Genomic DNA, 23711 nt, shown 5'->3' on the forward strand with positions numbered 1-23711 from the left:
TACAACACATTAATAAATAGTACTGCTGTACCCCTGCTATAGGACTACAACACATTAATAAATAGTACTGCTGTACCCCTGCTATAGGTCTACAACACATTAATAAATAGTACTGCTGTACCCCTGCTATAGGTCTACAACACATTAATAAATAGTACTGGAATACCCCTGCTATAGGTCTACAACACATTAATAAATAGTACTGCGGTACCCCTGCTATAGGACTACAACACATTAATAAATAGTACTGGAATACCCCTGCTATAGGTCTACAACACATTAATAAATAGTACTGGAATACCCCTGCTATAGGACTACAACACATTAATAAATAGTACTGCTGTACACCTGCTATAGGACTACAACACATTAATAAATAGTACTGGAATACCCCTGCTATAGGTCTACAACACATTCATAAATAGTACTGGAATACCCCTGCTATAGGACTACAACACATTAATAAATAGTACTGGAATACCCCTGCTATAGGTCTACAACACATTCATAAATAGTACTGCTGTAATCCTGCTATAGGTCTACAACACATTAATAAATAGTACTGCGGTACCCCTGCTATAGGTCTACAACACATTAATAAATAGTACTGGAATACCCCTGCTATAGGTCTACAACACATTAATAAATAGTACTGCTGTACCCCTGCTATAGGTCTACAACACATTAATAAATAGTACTGGAATACCCCTGCTATAGGACTACAACACATTAATAAATAGTACTGGAATACCCCTGCTATAGGTCTACAACACATTCATAAATAGTACTGGAATACCCCTGCTATAGGTCTACAACACATTAATAAATAGTACTGCTGTACCCCTGCTATAGGTCTACAACACATTAATAAATAGTACTGGAATACCCCTGCTATAGGTCTACAACACATTAATAAATAGTACTGGAATACCCCTGCTATAGGACTACAACACATTAATAAATAGTACTGGAATACCCCTGCTATAGGTCTACAACACATTAATAAATAGTACTGGAATACCCCTGCTATAGGTCAACAACACATTAATAAATAGTACTGGAATACCCCTGCTATAGGTCTACAACACATTAATAAATAGTACTGGAATACCCCTGCTATAGGACTACAACACATTAATAAATAGTACTGCTGTACCCCTGCTATAGGACTACAACACATTAATAAATAGTACTGGAATACCCCTGCTATAGGACTACAACACATTAATAAATAGTACTGGAATACCCCTGCTATAGGACTACAACACATTAATAAATAGTACTGCTGTACCCCTGCTATAGGTCTACAACACATTAATAAATAGTACTGGAATACCCCTGCTATAGGCCTACAACACATTAATAAATAGTACTGCGGTACCCCTGCTATAGGACTACAACACATTAATAAATAGTACTGCGGTACCCTTGCTATAGGTCTACAACACATTAATAAATAGTACTGCTGTACCCCTGCTATAGGTCTACAACACATTAATAAATAGTACTGCTGTACCCCTGCTATAGGACTACAACACATTAATAAATAGTACTGCTGTACACCTGCTATAGGTCTACAACACATTATTAAATAGTACTGGAATACCCCTGCTGTAGGTCTACAACACATTAATGAATAGTACTGCTGTACCCCTGCTATAGGTCTACAACACATTAATAAATAGTACTGCTGTAACCCTGCTATAGGACTACAACACATTAATAAATAGTACTGAAATACCCCTGCTATAGGCCTACAACACATTAATAAATAGTACTGGAATACCCCTGCTATAGGACTACAACACATTAATAAATAGTACTGCTGTACACCTGCTATAGGTCTACAACACATTAATAAATAGTACTGGAATACCCCTGCTATAGGTCTACAACACATTAATAAATAGTACTGGAATACCCCTGCTATAGGTCTACAACACATTAATAAATAGTACTGCTGTACCCCTGCTATAGGACTACAACACATTAATAAATAGTACTGCTGTACCCCTGCTATAGGTCTACAACACATTAATAAATAGTACTGCTGTACCCCTGCTATAGGACTACAACACATTAATAAATAGTACTGCTGTACCCCTGCTATAGGACTACAACACATTAATAAATAGTACTGCTGTACCCCTGCTATAGGACTACAACACATTAATAAATAGTACTGGAATACCCCTGCTATAGGTCTACAACACATTAATAAATAGTACTGCTGTACCCCTGCTATAGGACTACAACACATTAATAAATAGTACTGGAATACCCCTGCTATAGGTCTACAACACATTAATAAATAGTACTGTAATACCCCTGCTATAGGACTACAACACATTAATAAATAGTACTGGAATACCCCTGCTATAGGTCTACAACACATTAATAAATAGTACTGGAATACCCCTGCTATAGGTCTACAACACATTAATAAATAGTACTGCTGTACCCCTGCTATAGGACTACAACACATTAATAAATAGTACTGCTGTACCCCTGCTATAGGTCTACAACACATTAATAAATAGTACTGCTGTACCCCTGCTATAGGACTACAACACATTAATAAATAGTACTGCTGTACCCCTGCTATAGGACTACAACACATTAATAAATAGTACTGCTGTACCCCTGCTATAGGACTACAACACATTAATAAATAGTACTGGAATACCCCTGCTATAGGTCTACAACACATTAATAAATAGTACTGCTGTACCCCTGCTATAGGACTACAACACATTAATAAATAGTACTGGAATACCCCTGCTATAGGTCTACAACACATTAATAAATAGTACTGGAATACCCCTGCTATAGGACTACAACACATTAATAAATAGTACTGCGGTACCCCTGCTATAGGTCTACAACACATTAATAAATAGTACTGGAATACCCCTGCTATAGGTCTACAACACATTAATAAATAGTACTGCTGTACCCCTGCTATAGGTCTACAACACATTAATAAATAGTACTGCTGTACCCCTGCTATAGGTCTACAACACATTAATAAATAGTACTGCTGTACACCTGCTATAGGTCTACAACACATTAATAAATAGTACTGCTGTAACCCTGCTATAGGTCTACAACACATTAATAAATAGTACTGCTGTACCCCTGCTATAGGTCTACAACACATTAATAAATAGTACTGGAATACCCCTGCTATAGGACTACAACACATTAATAAATAGTACTGCTGTACCCCTGCTATAGGACTACAACACATTAATAAATAGTACTGCTGTACCCCTGCTATAGGTCTACAACACATTAATAAATAGTACTGCTGTACCCCTGCTATATGTCTACAACACATTAATAAATAGTACTGGAATACCCCTGCTATAGGACTACAACACATTAATAAATAGTACTGAAATACCCCTGCTATAGGTCAACAACACATTCATAAATAGTACTGGAATACCCCTGCTATAGGACTACAACACATTAATAAATAGTACTGTAATACCCCTGCTATAGGTCTACAACACATTAATAAATAGTACTGGAATACCCCTGCTATAGGACTACAACACATTAATAAATAGTACTCTAGTACCCCTGCTATAGGACTACAACACATTAATAAATAGTACTGTAATACCCCTGCTATAGGTCTACAACACATTAATAAATAGTACTGCTGTACACCTGCTATAGGTCTACAACACATTAATAAATAGTACTGGAATACCCCTGCTATAGGACTACAACACATTAATAAATAGTACTGGAATACCCCTGCTATAGGTCTACAACACATTAATAAATAGTACTGGAATACCCCTGCTATAGGACTACAACACATTAATAAATAGTACTGGAATACCCCTGCTATAGGTCTACAACACATTAATAAATAGTACTGGAATACCCCTGCTATAGGACTACAACACATTAATAAATAGTACTGGAATACCCCTGCTATAGGACTACAACACATTAATAAATAGTACTGGAATACCCCTGCTATAGGTCTACAACACATTAATAAATAGTACTGGAATACCCCTGCTATAGGTCTACAACACATTAATAAATAGTACTGCTGTACCCCTGCTATAGGACTACAACACATTAATAAATAGTACTGCGGTACCCCTGCTATAGGTCTACAACACATTAATAAATAGTACTGGAATACCCCTGCTATAGGACTACAACACATTAATAAATAGTACTGGAATACCCCTGCTATAGGTCTACAACACATTAATAAATAGTACTGGAATACCCCTGCTATAGGACTACAACACATTAATAAATAGTACTGCTGTACCCCTGCTATAGGACTACAACACATTAATAAATAGTACTGCTGTACCCCTGCTATAGGACTACAACACATTAATAAATAGTACTGCTGTACCCCTGCTATAGGACTACAACACATTAATAAATAGTACTGCTGTACCCCTGCTATAGGACTACAACACATTAATAAATAGTACTGCTGTACCCCTGCTATAGGACTACAACACATTAATAAATAGTACTCTAGTACCCCTGCTATAGGACTACAACACATTAATAAATAGTACTGGAATACCCCTGCTATAGGACTACAACACATTAATAAATAGTACTGCTGTACCCCTGCTATAGGTCTACAACACATTCATAAATAGTACTGGAATACCCCTGCTATAGGTCTACAACACATTAATAAATAGTACTGGAATACCCCTGCTATAGGTCTACAACACATTCATAAATAGTACTGTAATACCCCTGCTATAGGTCAACAACACATTAATAAATAGTACTGGAATACCCCTGCTATAGGACTACAACACATTAATAAATAGTACTGCTGTACCCCTGCTATAGGCCTACAACACATTAATAAATAGTACTGGAATACCCCTGCTATAGGACTACAACACATTAATAAATAGTACTGCTGTACCCCTGCTATAGGACTACAACACATTAATAAATAGTACTGCGGTACCCCTGCTATAGGTCTACAACACATTAATAAATAGTACTGCGGTACCCCTGCTATAGGTCTACAACACATTAATAAATAGTACTGGAATACCCCTGCTATAGGTCAACAACACATTAATAAATAGTACTGGAATACCCCTGCTATAGGTCTACAACACATTAATAAATAGTACTGCTGTACCCCTGCTATAGGTCTACAACACATTAATAAATAGTACTGCGGTACCCCTGCTATAGGACTACAACACATTAATAAATAGTACTGGAATACCCCTGCTATAGGTCAACAACACATTAATAAATAGTACTGGAATACCCCTGCTATACGTCTACAACACATTAATAAATAGTACTGGAATACCCCTGCTATAGGTCTACAACACATTAATAAATAGTACTGGAATACCCCTGCTATAGGACTACAACACATTAATAAATAGTACTGGAATACCCCTGCTATAGGACTACAACACATTAATAAATAGTACTGCTGTACCCCTGCTATAGGTCTACAACACATTAATAAATAGTACTGGAATACCCCTGCTATAGGTCTACAACACATTCATAAATAGTACTGTAATACCCCTGCTATAGGTCAACAACACATTAATAAATAGTACTGGAATACCCCTGCTATAGGTCTACAACACATTCATAAATAGTACTGTAATACCCCTGCTATAGGTCTACAACACATTAATATAAAGTACTGCTGTACCCCTGCTATAGGTCTACAACACATTCATAAATAGTACTGGAATACCCCTGCTATAGGTCTACAACACATTAATAAATAGTACTGCGCTACCCCTGCTATACGTCTACAACACATTAATAAATAGTACTGGAATACCCCTGCTATAGGTCTACAACACATTAATAAATAGTACTGGAATACCCCTGCTATAGGTCTACAACACATTAATAAATAGTACTGCTGTACCCCTGCTATAGGTCTAAAACATTAATAAATAGTACTGCTGTACCCCTGCTATAGGACTACAACACATTAATAAATAGTACTGCGCTACCCCTGCTATAGGACTACAACACATTAATAAATAGTACTGCTGTACCCCTGCTATAGGTCTACAACACATTAATAAATAGTACTGCTGTACCCCTGCTATAGGACTACAACACATTAATAAATAGTACTGCTGTACCCCTGCTATAGGTCCACAACACATTAATAAATAGTACTGCGCTACCCCTGCTATAGGACTACAACACATTAATAAATAGTACTTCTGTACCCCTGCTATAGGTCTACAACACATTAATAAATAGTACTGCTGTACCCCTGCTATAGGACTACAACACATTAATAAATAGTACTGCTGTACCCCTGCTACAGGTCTACAACGCATACATGGCTCCTAGCATAAGGCTACTTTCCCGAACACTAAAATGGATTGTTTTAATCAAACTGAAACTGAAGAAAAAAAATGACTAAATCAAGTCTAAAAACAAACAGGAAACTAAACAGAATTTTGAAAATCTAAAAACTAATAGAAATACAATTTTATAGAAAATGACCAGACTATAATAACCTTGGGCCCCAGTACTAGAGGTAGCAAAGCAACTCCACCGCATTATCAGTCCACCCCCACAATTGAATGTAGGGAGGTTGTTATTTTCTTTGAACGCTTCATTTGGTCATTGGTAAATATAAGAAGACCCCATTGATGAAGGAGACAAGAAAGCCTGATTGAACTTCTCACAAACACACACAAAAATCTTGGAGAAAATGTTCTTCGGACCAATTAAACAAAATTTGAGCTCTTTGGCAATGCAGATCAGCGCTGTGTTTACTAACAACCAAAGGAACCATTCAATCTAAAGAACACCCTCCCTACAATCAAAGATGGGGGAGGTTTGATAATGCTGTGGGGATGCTTTGCTACCTCCGGTACTGGGGGCCTTGAACGTGTACAAGGCATCAGGAAATCAAAAGATGATCAGGTGTTTTGTAGTCCAATATTAAACTCAGTGTTCAAAACAACTGGGACTCCATTGAAGGTTGTGGGTCTTCCAGCAGGACAATGATCCCAAACACATGAAAGAGCACCCAGGAATGGTACAAGAAGAGATGCTGGACTGTTCTGGAGTGGCCAGTGAGTCCAGATCTGAATCACGTCCATAACCAATGGAGAGCATTTGATGAACATTGATGAATTAGAGCAGTTTACAGCTGAAGAATGGGCCAAATTGTCTGTAGAAAGGTGTAGCAAGCTCATTGATGGTTACAAGAAGTGTTTGTCTGCAGTTATCTTGGCCAAAGGCTGTGCAACCAAGTACTACCTCTGAGGTGCCAATAATTTTGTCCATGCCATTTGTCTTCACTTTCAAAACTAAAATTGTAAACTTAAGTTTACAAAAATGTAATTGGTTCTGCAATGTTTGAAATCCAATAAGGTGTGGTGACCAAAAGTGAAATTAGGGTCTTCCCTGTGGCTCAGTTGGTAGAGCATGGTGTTTGCAACGCCAGCATGGTGTGTGCAACGCCAGGGTTGTGGGTTTGATTCCCACGGGGGGCCAGTAAAAAAAATATATACAGTGCCTTGCGAAAGTATTCGGCCCCCTTGAACTTTTCGACCTTTTGCCACATTTCAGGCTTCAAACATAAAGATATAAAACTGTAATTTTTCTGAAGAATCAACAACAAGTGGGACACAATTATGAAGTGGAACGAAATTTATTGGATATTTCAAACTTTTTTAACAAATAAAAAACGGAAAAATTGTCTGTGCAAAATTATTCAGCCCCTTTACTTTCAGTGCAGCAAACTCTCTCCAGAAGTTCAGTGAGGATCTCTGAATGATCCAATGTTGACCTAAATGACTAATGATGATAAATAGAATCCACCTGTGTGTAATCAAGTCTCCGTATAAATGCACCTGCTCTGTGATAGTCTCAGAGGTCCGTTTAAAGCGCAGAGAGCATCATGAAGAACAAGGAACACACCAGGCAGGTCCGAGATACTGTTGTGGAGAAGTTTAAAGCTGGATTTGGATACAAAAAGATTTCCCAAGCTTTAAACATCCCAAGGAGCACTGTGCAAGCGATAATATTGAAATGGAAGGAGTATCAGACCACTGCAAATCTACAAAGACCCGGCCGTCCCTCTAAACTTTCAGCTCATACAAGGAGAAGACTGATCAGAGATGCAGCCAAGAGGCCCATGATCACTCTGGATGAACTGAAGAGATCTTCAGCTGAGGTGGGAGACTCTGTCCATAGGACAACAATCAGTCGTATACTGCACAAATCTGGCCTTTATGGAAGAGTGGCAAGAAGAAAGCCATTTCTTAAAGATATCCATAAAAAGTGTAGTTTAAAGTTTGCCACTAGCCACCTGGGAGACACACCAAACATGTGGAAGAAGGTGCTCTGGTCAGATGAAACCAAATCGAACTTTTTGGCAACAATGCAAAACGTTATGTTTGGTGTAAAAGCAACACAGCTCATCACCCTGAACACACCATCCCCACTGTCAAACATGGTGGTGGCAGCATCATGGTTTGGGCCTGCTTTTCTTCAGCAGGGGCAGGGAAGATGGATGGAGCCAAATACAGGACCATTCTGGAAGAAAACCTGATGGAGTCTGCAAAAGACCTGAGACTGGGACGGAGATTTGTCTTCCAACAAGACAATGATCCAAAACATAAAGCAAAATCTACAATGGAATGGTTCACAAATAAACATATCCAGGTGTTAGAATGGCCAAGTCCAGACCTGAATCCAATCCAGAATCTGTGGAAAGAACTGAAAACTGCTGTTCACAAACGCTCTCCATCCAACCTCACTGAGCTCGAGCTGTTTTGCAAGGAGGAATGGGCAAAAATGTCAGTCTCTCGATGTGCAAAACTGATAGAGACATACCCCAGCGACTTACAGCTGTAATCGCAGCAAAAGGTGGCGCTACAAAGTATTAACTTAAGGGGGCTGAATAATTTTGCACGCCCAATTTTTCAGTTTTTTATTTGTTAAACAAGTTTGAAATATCCAATAAATTTCGTTCCACTTCATGTTTGTGTCCCACATGTTGTTGATTCTTCACAAAAAATTACAGTTTTATATCTTTATGTTTGAAGCCTGAAATGTGGCAAAAGGTTGAAAAGTTCAAGGGGGCCGAATACTTTCGCAAGGCACTGTATATAATACACTCACTACATACTGTAAGTCGCTCTGGATAAGAGCGTCTGCTAAATGACTAAAATGTAAATGTTAAAATGTCTACTTATTTTAATGAATTCAGACCTCTTGACATTTTGTTACATTACAGCCTTATTCTAAAATGGTTTAATTACAAGAAAATCCTCAGCAATCTACACACAATACCCCATAATGACAAAGCAAAAACAAGTTCAGACATTTTTGCAAATGTATAAAAAAAACAACTGAAAAACCTTATTTACACATAAGTATTCAGACCCTTCACTATGAGATTCGAAATTGAGCTCAGGTGCATGCTGTTTCCATTGATCATCCTAGAGATGTTTCTACAACTTGATTGGAGTCCACCTGTGGTAAATTCAATTGGTTGGACATGGTTTGGAAATGTCAGAGCAAAAAACCAAGCCATGAGGTCGAAGGAATTATCTGTAGAGGTATGAGACAGGATTGTGTTGAGGCACAAATCTGGGGAAGGGTACCAAAAAATATCTGCAGCATTGAAGGTCCCCAAGAGCACAGTGGCCTCCATCATTCTTAAATGGAAGAAGTTTGGAACCACCAAGACTCTTCCTAGAGCTGCCCCCCCTGGCCAAACTGAGCAATTGGGGGAGAAGTGCCTTGGTCAAGGAGGGGACCAAGAACCCAATGGTCACTCTGACAGAGCTCCAGAGTTCCTCTGTGGAGATGGGAGAACCTTCCAGAAGGACAACCATCTCTGCTGCACTCCACCAATCAGGCCTTTATGGTAGAGAGCCAAACGGAAGCCACTCCTCAGTAAAAGGCGCATAACAGCCCACTTGGAGTTTGCCAAAAGTCACCTAAAGACTCTCAGACCATGAGAAACAAGATTCTCTGGTCCGATGAAAACCAGATTGAACTCTTTGACCTGAATGCCAAGCGTCATGTTTGGAGGAAACCTGGCACCATCCCTACGGCGAAGCATGGTGGTGGCAGCATCATGCTGTGGGAAAGTTTTTCAGTGGCAGGGACTGGGAGACTAGTCAGGATTGATGGAAAGAGCGCTCAGGACCTCAGACTGGGGTGAAGTTTCACCTTCCAACAGGACAAAGACCCTAAGCACACAGCCAAGACAATGCAGGAGTGGCTTCGAGACAGATCTCTGAATGTCCTTGATTGGCCCAGCTAGAGCCCGGACTTGAACCCGATCGCACATCTCTGGAGAGACCTGAAAATAGCTGTGCAGCAACGCTCCCCATCCAACCTGACAGAGCTTGAGAGGATCTGAGAAGAATGGGAGAAACTCTCCAAATACAGGTGTGCCAAGCTTGTCGCATCATACCTAAGAAGACTCAAGGCTGTAATCGCTGTCAAAGGTTCTTCAACAAAGTACTGAGTAAAAGGTCTGAATACTTATGTAAATTTGATATCAGTTTTCTTGAATTTTGAATATATATGAATTTTGAATAATAATAATACATCTAATTTTGAATACATTTGCAAAAATGTCTAAACCTGTTTTTGCTTCGTTATCATGGGGTATTGTGTGTTGATTGATGAGTGGGGAAAAACGATTTAATCAATACAATAACGCTGTAACGTAACAAAATGTGAAAAAAGTCAAGGAGTCTGAATACTTTCCCAAAGGCACTGTGTATGATGGTTTCACACATATATTTAAATATAATTGAATGTATCTCTATGCTTTTACCTTTAGGGCTAGAATCAAGCCGTATCGCGGAAGATCCGCGTTATAGCACAATTGAAATTTAAAAGGTAAATTCCCGATCGACAAGTCGACATAAACAGATTGAATCTAGGCCTTAAATGCACTGTGAGAGGATAGTATTACTTACCATGTCATTGCTAAGAACTGTAGAATGCAGAAGATGATGGCCAGTCCCTTCTTTTGCCACTACAGAGTACAGAGACAGAACGAATCTCATGTCTTTTGTCAAACAGCTGTGTTGTAGATTTGTTATAGTGCATATGGCAGCGTTTCCCAAACTCGGTCCTAGGGACCCCAAAAGGGTACAAGTTTGGGGTTTTGCCCTAGCACTACACAGCTGATTTAAATAATCAACTCATCATCAAACTTTGATTATTTGAATCAGCTGTGTATTGTTAGGGCAAAAAACAAAACATGCACCTCTTGGGGTCCCCAAGACTGAGTTTTGGAAACACTGGGTTAGGGTCACAATGTAGGCTACTGAACTGTTTAGAGGCTTTCAGATACTTACCCAGAAAACTGCACAAAGAGTCAAAATGAGACAGAGCTGGAGGCAGAAAGAGAAAAACAAAAGTAAACCTTCCGAATATTGATTAAATGAACGTATTATGTATTCTACTGTCATTAACGCATATTTGATTCATGTGTAATCTACTGTGAGGGATTTACTTCAGATCACCACTCAGCTTTGTGTGTGTTTTGACTTGCCCTAACAGCAGATCAACCTTAAAGAGTAACTGACCCTAACAAACAACTTTTCGTTTAGAAAACAGCCTATTTGACATTGATATGAGTTAATGACTTAAATGTAAACATTTATTCTACTGCCAAAATTGACTACGAACTGTAAATAGGATAATTTTGGTCATAAAGTCAGTCTCGTCCAAAACAGAGTTTTGTGAGAATTGTAGTCATGTCCGCATCAGAACGCAAATTAAGTTTTGTTTCAATCCTGCCCACATGTCCACAGCTGGCCGCATATAAGTAATCATCAATTGTGCAACTGCACGCAACCTGATCGTAATACCTGTGGAAAATTTGGGTCAACTATGGATATCCCAATGGGGCTAGTTAGGGACCATTTGTAAATTACACAATATACATGGGACATTATGTTAAAATTCAAATATCTCTAAATTTTAACGACTTAAAAACCTCAAAGCAACTATACATTGTAGAAATTGATATACAAGTGTTTAAAGCATTTAATTACAAAACGAAAAAGGTGTGGAACATGAAAATATTGTGTCATTTAAAATTATGTAATTTATAGCCCCGGAGATGGGCTATCCAAAGTCAAACTAACTTTGCCACGGTCGTACACCAGCCGGCTGAAGCGAATTGGCTAAATCATTTGGCTAACTCTTCCCACCTGCGAACACGCACGAGACACCCACATCAAACCACACCCTGAAACCAACTCACGTTTGAAATCAGACATGGCTGCTAGCATTTCTTAAATCAACCAAATCTAAAAAGGAGGACACATCGGGAGTTACAGTCGCCCTTTAAGTTGTCGTTTAAAATGTTTGGACTTTTTCAGTCATGGAAAAAGTAGTGTCTGTCCTAAACTAGTGACAGACTATCCCTTATTAAGAACAGAAGTATCATGGAACACTGAGTAAACCAGTGTCTTAAAGGGGATATGCATCCAACACACATCACACTGTGACACTTTGTGTTTTCAAAGTTGAAAACTTTATTGCGCGGGGGGGGGGGGTGCAAAAACATACGTTTGCACCCCTATTTTGAAAGTGGGGTTGCAGCTGCTCTGTTTGCTGATATCGGCAGGCTTAGGGGCAGCTGTATAGAAAAAGAACTGACTAAACCTAAGCCTTAACTGTCGTAGTACTCATTTTACTCTTATCCAGAGTGACTTACAGTTAGTGCATTCATCTTAAGGTCGCTAGGTGAGACAATCACTTATCATCACAGTCGTAGTAAATCAAACTTTTCCTCAAGGTAGCTAGGTGAGACAAATCACTTATCATCACAGTCGTAGTAAATCAAACTTTTCCTCAAGGTAGCTAGGTGAGACAAATCACTTATCATCACAGTCGTAGTAAATAAAAACCTTTCCTCAATAAAGCAGCTGTCAGCAAAGTCCGCCGTAGTGTGAAAAGGTGCTGTGGGATTACTTACAATGATCGTTGTATGCGGTTGTTTAACTTAACATTAGTTGACTAGGACATCTGTGTATGTCCTTTTTTTTATGTCAATCTCATGTCCATTTTATTATTTTATTTAACATTTATTTAAACTAGGTAAGTCAGTTAAGAACAAATTCTTATTTACAATGACGGCCTACCCCAGCCAAACCCGGACGACGCTGGGCCAATTGTGCGCCGCCCTATGGGACTCCCAATCACGACCGGATGTGATTCCGCCTGGATTCGAACCAGGGACTGTAGTATCTCCTCTTGCACTGAGATGCAGTGCCTTAGACCACTGCGCCACTCAGGAGCAGCAGAAGCAGAAGCTAGGCTATTTAATAGAAGAGTACGTGGATGTGCAGTAGGTAGTTAGTTACCAGCACAACACAGGTGGCTATCAGTCTGGTCGGTTCAAACATTCTCTTCAGCTGCTTCACGGGTCCCATCAGGAAACAGGTGCTGAAGACAGATAAAGTAAAACACACTGGTTACAACAGAAATAATGCCAAATGTATTCTAGATTTCTATGGGTTACACTTTCAATATACAACATACTGATCACACAGGCCCAGAGAAACAAACAACGTTTTTTATTTACAGAAAATAAACGTATGATGATAGAGACCTTTAAAGGGGCAATCTGGGATTCAAACAACAAACCCACCCCACCACTTTTTCAGTAAACAGCTGAGGGATGGGGCTGGAGAAATTTAACCACTCGCAAATATATAGACAGTGCAATTATTGCAAGGACTAACCATACATGACATCAAGATTATCGTTTGAATCTTGTTTTGAAGCTATACAGTGTTTGTTTACAATCCCATTGTTTAAAAACAATGGGGTACACAATCTTATATTTGGGGTAGTGATGGAGTAAGTAAGACCGTTGAACTAAGCTCATGAGTTATTTAGAATATATTCTTCAAGAATCAAATGGCTATAGATCCCTCACTTGAGTCAATAAATAGATGTAACAATCACTGAATGCTCCTTTAAAACAGAAAAGAAATGCTATTTACATAATTGACAAGCAGAACAAATGCATTCTCATTTCAACTGTGTGAATAGATGTTCTGTGGCGGGCTATATAATAAGCCATCTATTATTGGCTACAGCTTGTAGGGACATTACATGGAACACAGTCACATTTAAACCCACGTACAACAATCCCGACCCCGTCACCCTTACATAATCAGTCATCGGTATCATTAGTTAAGCACCCGCCATTTTCATTTCCAGCTCTGATGGATCGATTGTTTGGACGCATCTGTCATCTTTATCAATTTATCACTTCCTCCCCCTTTTTCTCTGCCCCCCCAGCTCTAGAGAGATGCATCCACCTGACCTACGACTCTGCTTTCACACAAAGACCCTGGAGAAAGGCATCCACCTGACCTACGACCCTGCTTTCACACAAAGACCCTGGAGAGATGTATCCACCTGACCTACGACCCTGCCTGCCACCTCTCCATCTGAGGGGGGGGAAAGGGGCAGGTCATGAGGCAGGTCATGAGGTGATCAGGTCAGATGATGAGACAGAAGAATACCGCCTATCTGTGACTGGTGACGCGGGCAGGAAGCCTCTGACAGCCACAGGGTGAAGGAGGGGGAGAGGAAGGTGGTAGAGGGGAAGGAGAGGAAGTGGAGCGGAGCGGAGCTGAGGGGAAGGAGAGGAGAGGAAGTGGAGCGGAGCTGAGGGGAAGGAGAGGAAGTGGAGCGGAGCTGAGGGGAAGGAGAGGAAGTGGAGCGGAGCTGAGGGGAAGGAGAGGAAGTGGAGCGGAGCTGAGGGGAAGGAGAGGAAGTGGAGCGGAGCTGAGGGGAAGGAGAGGAAGTGGAGCGGAGCTGAGGGGAAGGAGAGGAAGTGGAGCGGAGCTGAGGGGAAGGAGAGGAAGTGGAGCGGAGCTGAGGGGAAGGAGAGGAAGTGGAGCGGAGCTGAGGGGAAGGAGAGGAAGTGGAGCGGAGCTGAGGGGAAGGAGAAGATGTGGAGCTGAGGGGAAGGAGAGGAAGTGGAGCGGAGCTGAGTGGAAGGAGAGGATGTGGAGCGGAGCTGAGTGGAAGGAGAGGAAGTGGAGCGGAGTTGAGGGGAAGGAGAGGATGTGGAGCGGAGCTGAGTGGAAGGAGAGGATGTGGAGCGGAGCTGAGTGGAAGGAGAGGAAGTGGAGCGGAGCTGAGGGGAAGGAGAGGATGTGGAGCGGAGCTGAGCTGAGGGGAAGGAGAGGATGTGGAGCGGAGCTGAGGGGAAGGAGAGGAAGTGGAGCGGAGTTGAGGGGAAGGAGAAGATGTGGAGCTGAGGGGAAGGAGAGGAAGTGGAGCGGAGCTGAGTGGAAGGAGAGGAAGTGGAGCGGAGTTGACGGGAAGGAGAGGATGTGGAGCGGAGCTGACGGGAAGGAGAGGATGTGGAGCGGAGCTGAGGGGAAGGAGTGGATGTGGAGCGGAGCTGAGGGGAAGGAGAGGATGTGGAGCGGAGCTGAGGGGAAGGAGAGGATGTGGAGCGGAGCTGAGGGGAAGGAGAGGATGTGGAGCGGAGCTGAGGGGAAGGAGTGGATGTGGAGCGGAGCTGAGGGGAAGGAGTGGATGTGGAGCGGAGCTGAGGGGACGGGGAGGATGTGGAGCGGAGCTGAGGGGAAGGAGAGGATGTGGAGCGGAGCGGAGCTGAGGGGAAGGAGAGGATGTGGAGCGGAGCTGAGGGGAAATGGAAGGGCTTAAGGTGCTCAGTGGTACATTATTCTAAGGCATTTTAGTCCCATTTTAATTAATCCAGCAAGTCAGTGTGTCAAACCACATGGCCACATAGGAATCCCTGGAAAACAGTGGCATGTGTACTACAAAATAAATAGCCAACGTCCCTCAGGCAGACAAGCTTTTCCAACAGAGCCAGTTTGAGTAGTAGTAACCGTTAAAGTCACCATTACATAACCACCATATATGCTGAAGGGCTTGTGGGCCTAAATATTATACAATGTGGCACTTATGAGTTACTTATTAACCTGCATAGCTGAATATACGCCTTCATTGAAATATGACAGTCTGAGCACTTCCACTTACTGTGTGAATATACTAGACAAAAGCCCTGTCTGTGCTGCAAATGGCACCCTATTCCCTACATATCTGCCCTGGTCAAATGTAGTGCACTACATTGCATTTGGGACAAAGGCCCAGTGTAAACATGACACTACTGTTTGTGGTACAGAACAGTCACCAGGAGTTAGGACACACAAGGCACTGTCCCCCAGTTTGTTTCACACAGCGTTGTTGCTGTGTAAACACACACGAGACTTAGTTAAGCTGCAGCTGGCCCAGAACAGAGCAGCACGTCTTGCGCTTCACTGTAATCAGAGGGCTGATATTAATACTATGCATGTCAGTCGCTGTTGGTGAAGAGTTGACGAAAGACTGACTGCATCACTTCTTCTTTTTAGAAGAAACATTCATGTGTTGGAAATTCAAAATTATTTACATAGTCAACTTCCACACAGCTCTGACACACACGCTTACCCCACCAGACATGCCACCAGGGGTCTTTTCACAGTCCTCAGGTCCAGAACAAATTCAAGGAAACGTACAGTATTATACAGAGCCATGAGTGCATGGACCTCCCATCTTATGTAGTGAACAGCAAACCTGGTTTATAAAAATAAATCTCTTCCCCCATGTGGCCTACTTGTTGTGTGTATGTACTGACATGTACGTGGAACTAATAGATGCACACAATTTTAGCAAGCAGAGGGGAGGAACCAGGCTCAGAGGGGAGGAACCAGGCTCAGAGGGGAGGAACCAGGCACAGAGAGGGGAAACCAGGCACAGAGAGGGGAAACCAGGCACAGAGGGGGGAAACCAGGCACAGAGGGGAGGAACCTGGCACAGAGAGGAGAAACCAGGCTCAGAGAGGAGGAACCAGGCTCAGAGAGGAGAAACCAGGCTCAGAGAGGAGGAACCAGGCTCAGAGAGGAGGAACCAGGCTCAGAGAGGAGGAACCAGGCTCAGAGAGGAGGAACCAGGCTCAGAGAGGAAGAACCAGGCTCAGAGAGGAGGAACCAGGCTCAGAGGGGAGGAACGAGGCTCATAGGGGAGGAACCAGGCTCAGAGGTAGCGCTTGCCATGCAGTAGCAGAGAGAAGTCTATGACAAAGGTGGCAGTAGTCTTTGACAAATTTTAGGGCCTTCCTCTGACACCTCCTGGTATAGAGGTCCTGGATTGCAGGAAGCTTGGCCCCAGTGACGTACTGGGCCATACGCACTACCCTCTGTAGTGCCTTGCGGTCGGAGGCCGAGCAGTTGCCATACCAGGCAGTTATGCAACCCGTCAGGATGCTCTCGATGGGGCAGCTGTAAAACCTTTAGAGGATCTGAGGACCCATGCCAAATCTTTTCAGTTCCTGTGGGGGGAAAGGTTTTGTCGTGCCCTCTTCACGACTGTCTTGGCGTGCTTGGACCATGTTAGTTTGTTGGTGATGTGGATGTCAAGGAACTTGAAGCTCTCAACCTGCTCCACTACAGCCCCATCGATGAGAACCAGGGCGTGCTCGGTCCTCCTTTTCCTGTAGTCCACAACCATCTCCTTAGTCTTGATCACGTTGAGGGAGAGGTTGTTGTCCTGGCACCATCTGGCCAGGTCTCTGACCTCCTCCCTATAGGCTGTCTCATCGTTGTCTGTGATCAGGCCTACCACTGTTGTGTCATCAGCCAACTTAATGATGGTGTTGGAGTTGTGCCTGGCCATGCAGTCATGAGTGAACAGGGAGTACAGGAGGGGACTGAGCACACACCCCTGAGGGGCCCCGTGTTGAGGATCAGCGTGGTGGATGTGTTGTTACCTACCCTTGCCTCCTGGGGGCGGCCTGTCAGTAAGTCTAGGATCCAGTTGCAGAGGGAGGTGTTTAGTCCCAGGGTCCTTAGCTTAGTGATGAGCTTTGAGGGCACTATGGTGTTGAATGCTGAGCTGTAGTCAATTAATAGCATTCTCACATAATAGTGTGACAATGTTAGCTAGCTTGTGTTGTAGTACTGTGACAATGTTAGCTAGCTTGTGTTGTAGTAGTGTCACAATGTTAGCTAGCTTGTGTTGTGGTAGTGTGACAATGTTAGCTAGCTTGTGTTGTGGTAGTGTGACAATGTTAGCTAGCTTGTGTTGTGGTAGTGTGACAATGGAGACTGCTGCAGCAGCTGTTATCAACTTCAAGGTGGATTTTGTTGATAATTTGTTAGCATAACCATTTTCAAGATTAACTTTCAAACTTGGTTTACAAATGAACATCATCTGGTGAGTGGCACTGTTTTTTGTTGCTGCTAGCTTTCTGTTAGCTATCTCTTTGAAAATAATGAAACATTGCTGCATTTTAACTTTAGATCACCGGTTAGTGTGATGAATGACTCCTTGCTGACCCCAGTCCACCTGGTCGTGCTGCTGCTCCAGTTTCAACTGCTCTGCCTGCGGCTATGGAACCCTGACCTGTTCACTGGACGTGCTACCTTGTCCCAAACCTGCTGTTTTCGACTCTCTAGAGACAGCAAGAGCGGACCTGTTGCACCCTCTACAACCACTGTGATTATTATTATTTTACCCTGCTGGTCATCTATGAACATTTGAACATCTTGTCCATGTTCTGTTATAATATCCACCCGGCACAGCCAGAAGAGGACTGGCCACCCCTCATAGCCTGGTTCCTCCCTAGGTTTCTTCCTAGGTTCTGGCCTTTCGAGGGAGTTTTTCCTAGCCACTGTGCTTCTACACCTGCATTGCTTGCTGTTTGGGGTTTTAGGCTGGGTTTCTGTATAGCACTTTGTGACATCAGCTGATGTAAGAAGGGCTTTATAAATACATTTGATTGAATGTGATAAAATATATTTGCAATGGGAAGTAATAGCTGGTTTGTTAATTTCATTTTGTACATGAAATGGTTGTTCTTTTGTTGTATTGGTATGATTTCATGGGGCCTACTGAAGTGAATGGGCTACTTATTCTTTACCATTATCTGATGCTGGGTGTGACTTCAGTCTCCTGTCTATCAGCCCTGTCTATCAGCCCTGTTTGTCTGTTTGACCAAAATTGTCTCTCCTTCAGCACCATGGAGTCCACAGGTATTACGGTCTCTGTCTGTTCAGCACCATGGAGTCCACAGGTATTACGGTCTCTGTCTGTTCAGCACCATGAGCCTGTCACCTTTGATATGACACTGTGGTTGTAGATATTTGTGACAGTTGTGTTAGGCTACCATGGGTAATGTAAACACAGTGTTTTTTGTTTTGCTGGTCGCATTATTTTATGCTGTGTGTCACATGTTGTGTCAATACCGGTTCTGTCTCTGTGTGTACGGCAGCCCGAAGCGCAGTCAGGCCTGTTTGAACTATCCAACGCATTCAAAGCCATGTTATGTCCATTTTTTTTGTTTGAGACAACGTGTTAGAGGAGTTGTGGTCCCTCTGAAGACCTAGGTCCTATAGTCATGGTTCACCACTGTGTACAAGTACACCCGCTGGACAGGACGCTATTCTGTCACAGGCCCTTACCCACAATCCATCTCCTTAATGCTGGGTTCCATTTTTTTGAGTCTTTAGTATGACTTGTATTTTGGAGAGTCACGTGTGATATGTTTATCTGACAGCTCAACTCTTGATTCTTAGATAACGAACTAAACCCAACAGACGTGTTCCACCATCAGCGATTCAACCCAAAACATTACTGCACAGCATGTCCTGAACTATAGAAACCCTATACCACAATGAATCCTAGAAAGCTGCCCATTGTGTCCAAAGCAACTTACTTACAGGACAGTGAGTGCATGGGGCCACATGTTTTGTCTGTGATCCCTGTGGGAAATGAACCTACGACCTTGGTGTTTGTTAGTGTCACGCTCTTACCTACTGAGCCACACAGGACTACTACATCAAGCTCAATAGGGAACCCGTCCACCGTGCTTCTGTTCTGTCTGAACCTTTAAAACAACAACTGCATAGTAGGGCAGACCAACCAAGTGGTCTTACTGACACCTGAACCATAGAAATAGAATCCCTAGAACAGGGACGGAACCTATGACCAGATCTCATTCTAATTCCATGACTTGGAACACCCCCTCGACAATGAACTCAATGGACACTAGGGCAGCTATTGACTGACTGCTACTGACTGACTGACTGCTACTGACTGACTGACTGCTACTGACTGACTGACTGCTACTGACTGACTGACTGCTACTGACTGACTGACTGCTACTGCGTACATTCCAAATAGGTGATGGGACAGCAGATTAATAATTGGTCAAGTCTGGCATCCAAAGTCAAGTTAGATGGATAGGATGGAACTTCCTGTTACATTTCCTCACAATACATTTTAATTGAAAACATTTCCTTTCTCCCGATATATTGAAATGTAATTGTAAAAAGTATATGCATTATACATTAAGTGAAGCTTAATGGAAATAGCTTTGTCTTTAGCTCTGGCAGTAACAAAAAGTATTGCTCGCAAATCATGAATGAATGAATAAGTCACCTGGAGAGTGCAGCAAGGTTTCCTAGTGTGTAGAACACAGCAAACAGCTTGGTGCCATTGGGTAAGAACAGGAGTGCAGTGCCCTGGTTGAAACACACACAACATGAAATCATTACCATGCCCACCTAGGCATCATCCTACCATCAGTTTGTATACCAGTCTGATCTGAACCAATCAGATCGTTTCAACTGTCTATAAAACCCCTGGAAGACAAGAGGAGAGGTAAGCTAGATCAATGTAACCTGGAATTAGGGTATTTGGTAAATATCAGGTAGTTCAAATTTTTAAAAATGCTAATCTTTGTATTGCATTTCAATTTGAAATATAAATTGCACGGTTCCCTGAAATGGTACGACTACAATAATGTGACACTATCGCCACCTAGTGGTAAAACCCCATATCAATCTCCACACTGTCTTCCTAGTTCACAAAAACAGGACCCATGGCTCATTTAGGTTTATTTTTTGTTGTTGAGCATATAGGCTAGGGCTCTCTAACACTGTCCCTGGAGAGATACCCTCCTGTAGGTTCTAACTAACACTGTCCCTGGAGAGAAACCCTCCTGTAGGTTCTAACTAACACTGTCCCTGGAGAGAAACCCTCCTGTAGGTTCTAACTAACACTGTCCCTGGAGAGAAACCCTCCTGTAGGTTCTAACTAACACTGTCCCTGGAGAGAAACCCTCCTGTAGGTTCTAACTAACACTGTCCCTGGAGAGAAACCCTCCTGTAGGTTCTAACTCCAACCCTGTTCCTGGAGAGAAACCCTCCTGTAGGTTCTAACTCCAACCCTGTTCCTGGAGAGAAACCCTCCTGTAGGTTTTAACGCCAACCCTGTTCCTGGAGAGAAACCCTCCTGTAGGTTTTAACTCCAACCCTGTTTCTGGAGATCTACCGTCTTGTAGGTTTTAACTCCAACCCTGTTCCTGGAGAGCTACAGTCCTGCAGGTTTTAACTCCAACCCTGTTCCTGGACAGCTACCGTCTTCTAGGTTTTCACTCCAACCCTGTTTCTGGAGAGCTACCGTCCTGTAGGTTTTAACTCCAACCCTGTTCCTGGAGAGCTACCCTCCTGTAGGTTTTAACTCCAACCCTGTTTCTGGAGAGCTACCCTCCTGTAGGTTTTAACTCCAACCCTGTTCCTGGACAGCTACCGTCTTGTAGGTTTTAACTCCAACCCTGTTTCTGGAGAGCTACCGTCCTGTAGGTTTTAACTCCAACCCTGTTTCTGGACAGCTACCATCTTGTAGGTACACTCCAACCCTGTTCCTGGACAGCTACCATCCAACTGGGGTTGGAGTGAAACCCTACAGGACGGTAACAGGGTTTGGAGAGCCGTGATATAGGCTATTAGATAAAGGGTGTCTCCTTGTGGAAGAAACCATGGTGTTCAACACCAACCTTACCTCATGTGATCCAGCTCCTTATGAAGGCATGTAAAGAGTAATGGAGAATAAAAAAAATACAGGATTAATGTTTTAACACATTCCCCAACTAGGCCTAAGTAGAATCAATGATGAATGAGGATATTTTTTTTTAGTCTTATGTCCACACAACTTCACTTAAACCTGCAGGTTTAATGAATGCTTCATAACCTGTTACAAGCGTGTATGAGCCTTTATTTTTTAAAAATGGTGTTATCCAAAATGGAACATTCTGTTGACTCATGATTTGAGGTCTTCCGTTATGAATGGCTCTCACCAGTGTTAAGAACATGGTGTGAATAATCAGTATGCAGAGCTGTTATCAGTACAACTGTTCTGTCGGCAGGCCAGCCCATAACCACACTAACAGAGGAGACAACTGTTCTGTACCCATCACTGGTATCATATTGTGTTCGATTGTAGTTTAGAGCCATCACTGATCTATTGTAGTGTACAGCCATCACCGGTATCATGCTGTGGACAGAGACTCATTCATTGAGGTCTATGGCAGAAGGGAATATACTGTACACTGTAGATGAGGACATGACTCTTATGAGAAAGTGCTTTGTCGATGGAAACAGCTGTGGGCATTGGAAGGGAAGGCGGAATGTGCAAACAAATATTACAACAGATAGAGAGGTAATAAGTCCTTCCTATACACTACATGTGGACACCTGCTCGTCCAACATCTCATTCCAAAACGATAAGCATTAATATGGAGATGGTCCCCCTTTGATGCTATAACAGCCTACACTCTTCTGGGAAGGTTATCCACTAGATGCTGGAACATTGCTGTGGGGACTTGCTTCTATTCAGCCACAAGAGCATTAGTAAGGTTGGGCACTGATGTTGGGTGATTAGGCCTGGCTCGCAGTCTGCGTTCCAATTCATCCCAAAAGGTCAAGTTCTTCTACAACGATCTCGACAAACCATTTCTGTATGGACCTTGCTTTATGCACAGGGTCACGGTCATTCTGAAACAAGAAAGGGTCTTCCCTAAACTGTTGCCACAAAGTAGGAAGCACAGAATCGTCTATAATGTCATTGAATGCTGTAGTGTTAAGATTTCCCTTCACTGGATCTAAGGGGCCCGAACCATGAAAAACAGCCCCAGACCATTATTCCTCCTCCACCAAACTTTACAGTTGACACTATGCATTGGGGAAGGTAGCGTTCTCCTGGCATCCGCAAAATCCAGATTAGTCCGTCGGACTGCCAGATGGTGAAGTGTGATTCATCACTCCAGCCAACGCTTGGCATTGCGAATGGTGATCTTAAGACTGTGTGCAGCTGCTCGGCCATGGAAACCCATTTCATGAAGCTCCCGACAAACAGTTATTGTGCTGACGTTGCTTCCAGAAGCAGTTTGGAACTCGGTACTGAGTGTTGCAACCGGGGACATACAACTTTTACACACCATGCGCTTCAGCACTTGGTGGTCCTGTTCTGTGAGCTTGTGTGGCCTACCACTTTCCGGCTGAGCCGTTGTTGCTCCTAGACCTTTCCACTTCACAATAACAGCACTTACAGTTGACCGGGGCAGCTCTAACATGGCAGAAATTTCACGAACTGACTTGTTGGAAAGGTGGCATCCTATGACGGTGCCACGTTGAAAGTCACTGAGCTCTTCAGTAAGGCCATTCTACTGGCAATGTTTGTCTATGGAGATTGCATGGTTGTGTGCTTGATTTTATTAACCTGTAAGCAATGGGTGTGGCTAAAGTAGCCAAATCCACTAATTTGAAGGGGTGTTCACACACTTTTGTATATATAGTGTATAACAAGAGTTGCTTTACTGA

The 23711-nt window shown here is 42.5% G+C and overlaps 1 protein-coding gene across 1 annotated transcript in view; it reads right to left on the bottom strand.

The window, feature by feature from the left end:
* sft2d1 (SFT2 domain containing 1) overlaps positions 1 to 23711 on the bottom strand; it is a 49427-nt gene that overhangs the window by 23173 nt on the left and 2543 nt on the right. Inside the window, exons 3-6 of the mRNA XM_029702906.1 lie at positions 20491 to 20573; positions 13380 to 13461; positions 11361 to 11396; positions 10977 to 11035 (exon numbers count right to left, since the gene is read on the bottom strand). Coding sequence (XP_029558766.1) covers positions 10977 to 11035; positions 11361 to 11396; positions 13380 to 13461; positions 20491 to 20573 — 260 coding nt within the window. The remainder of the gene's footprint in view (positions 1 to 10976; positions 11036 to 11360; positions 11397 to 13379; positions 13462 to 20490; positions 20574 to 23711) is intronic.

This window comes from Salmo trutta, chromosome 2 (assembly GCF_901001165.1).
Source record: "Salmo trutta chromosome 2, fSalTru1.1, whole genome shotgun sequence".
Classification (NCBI taxonomy): domain Eukaryota; kingdom Metazoa; phylum Chordata; class Actinopteri; order Salmoniformes; family Salmonidae; genus Salmo; species Salmo trutta.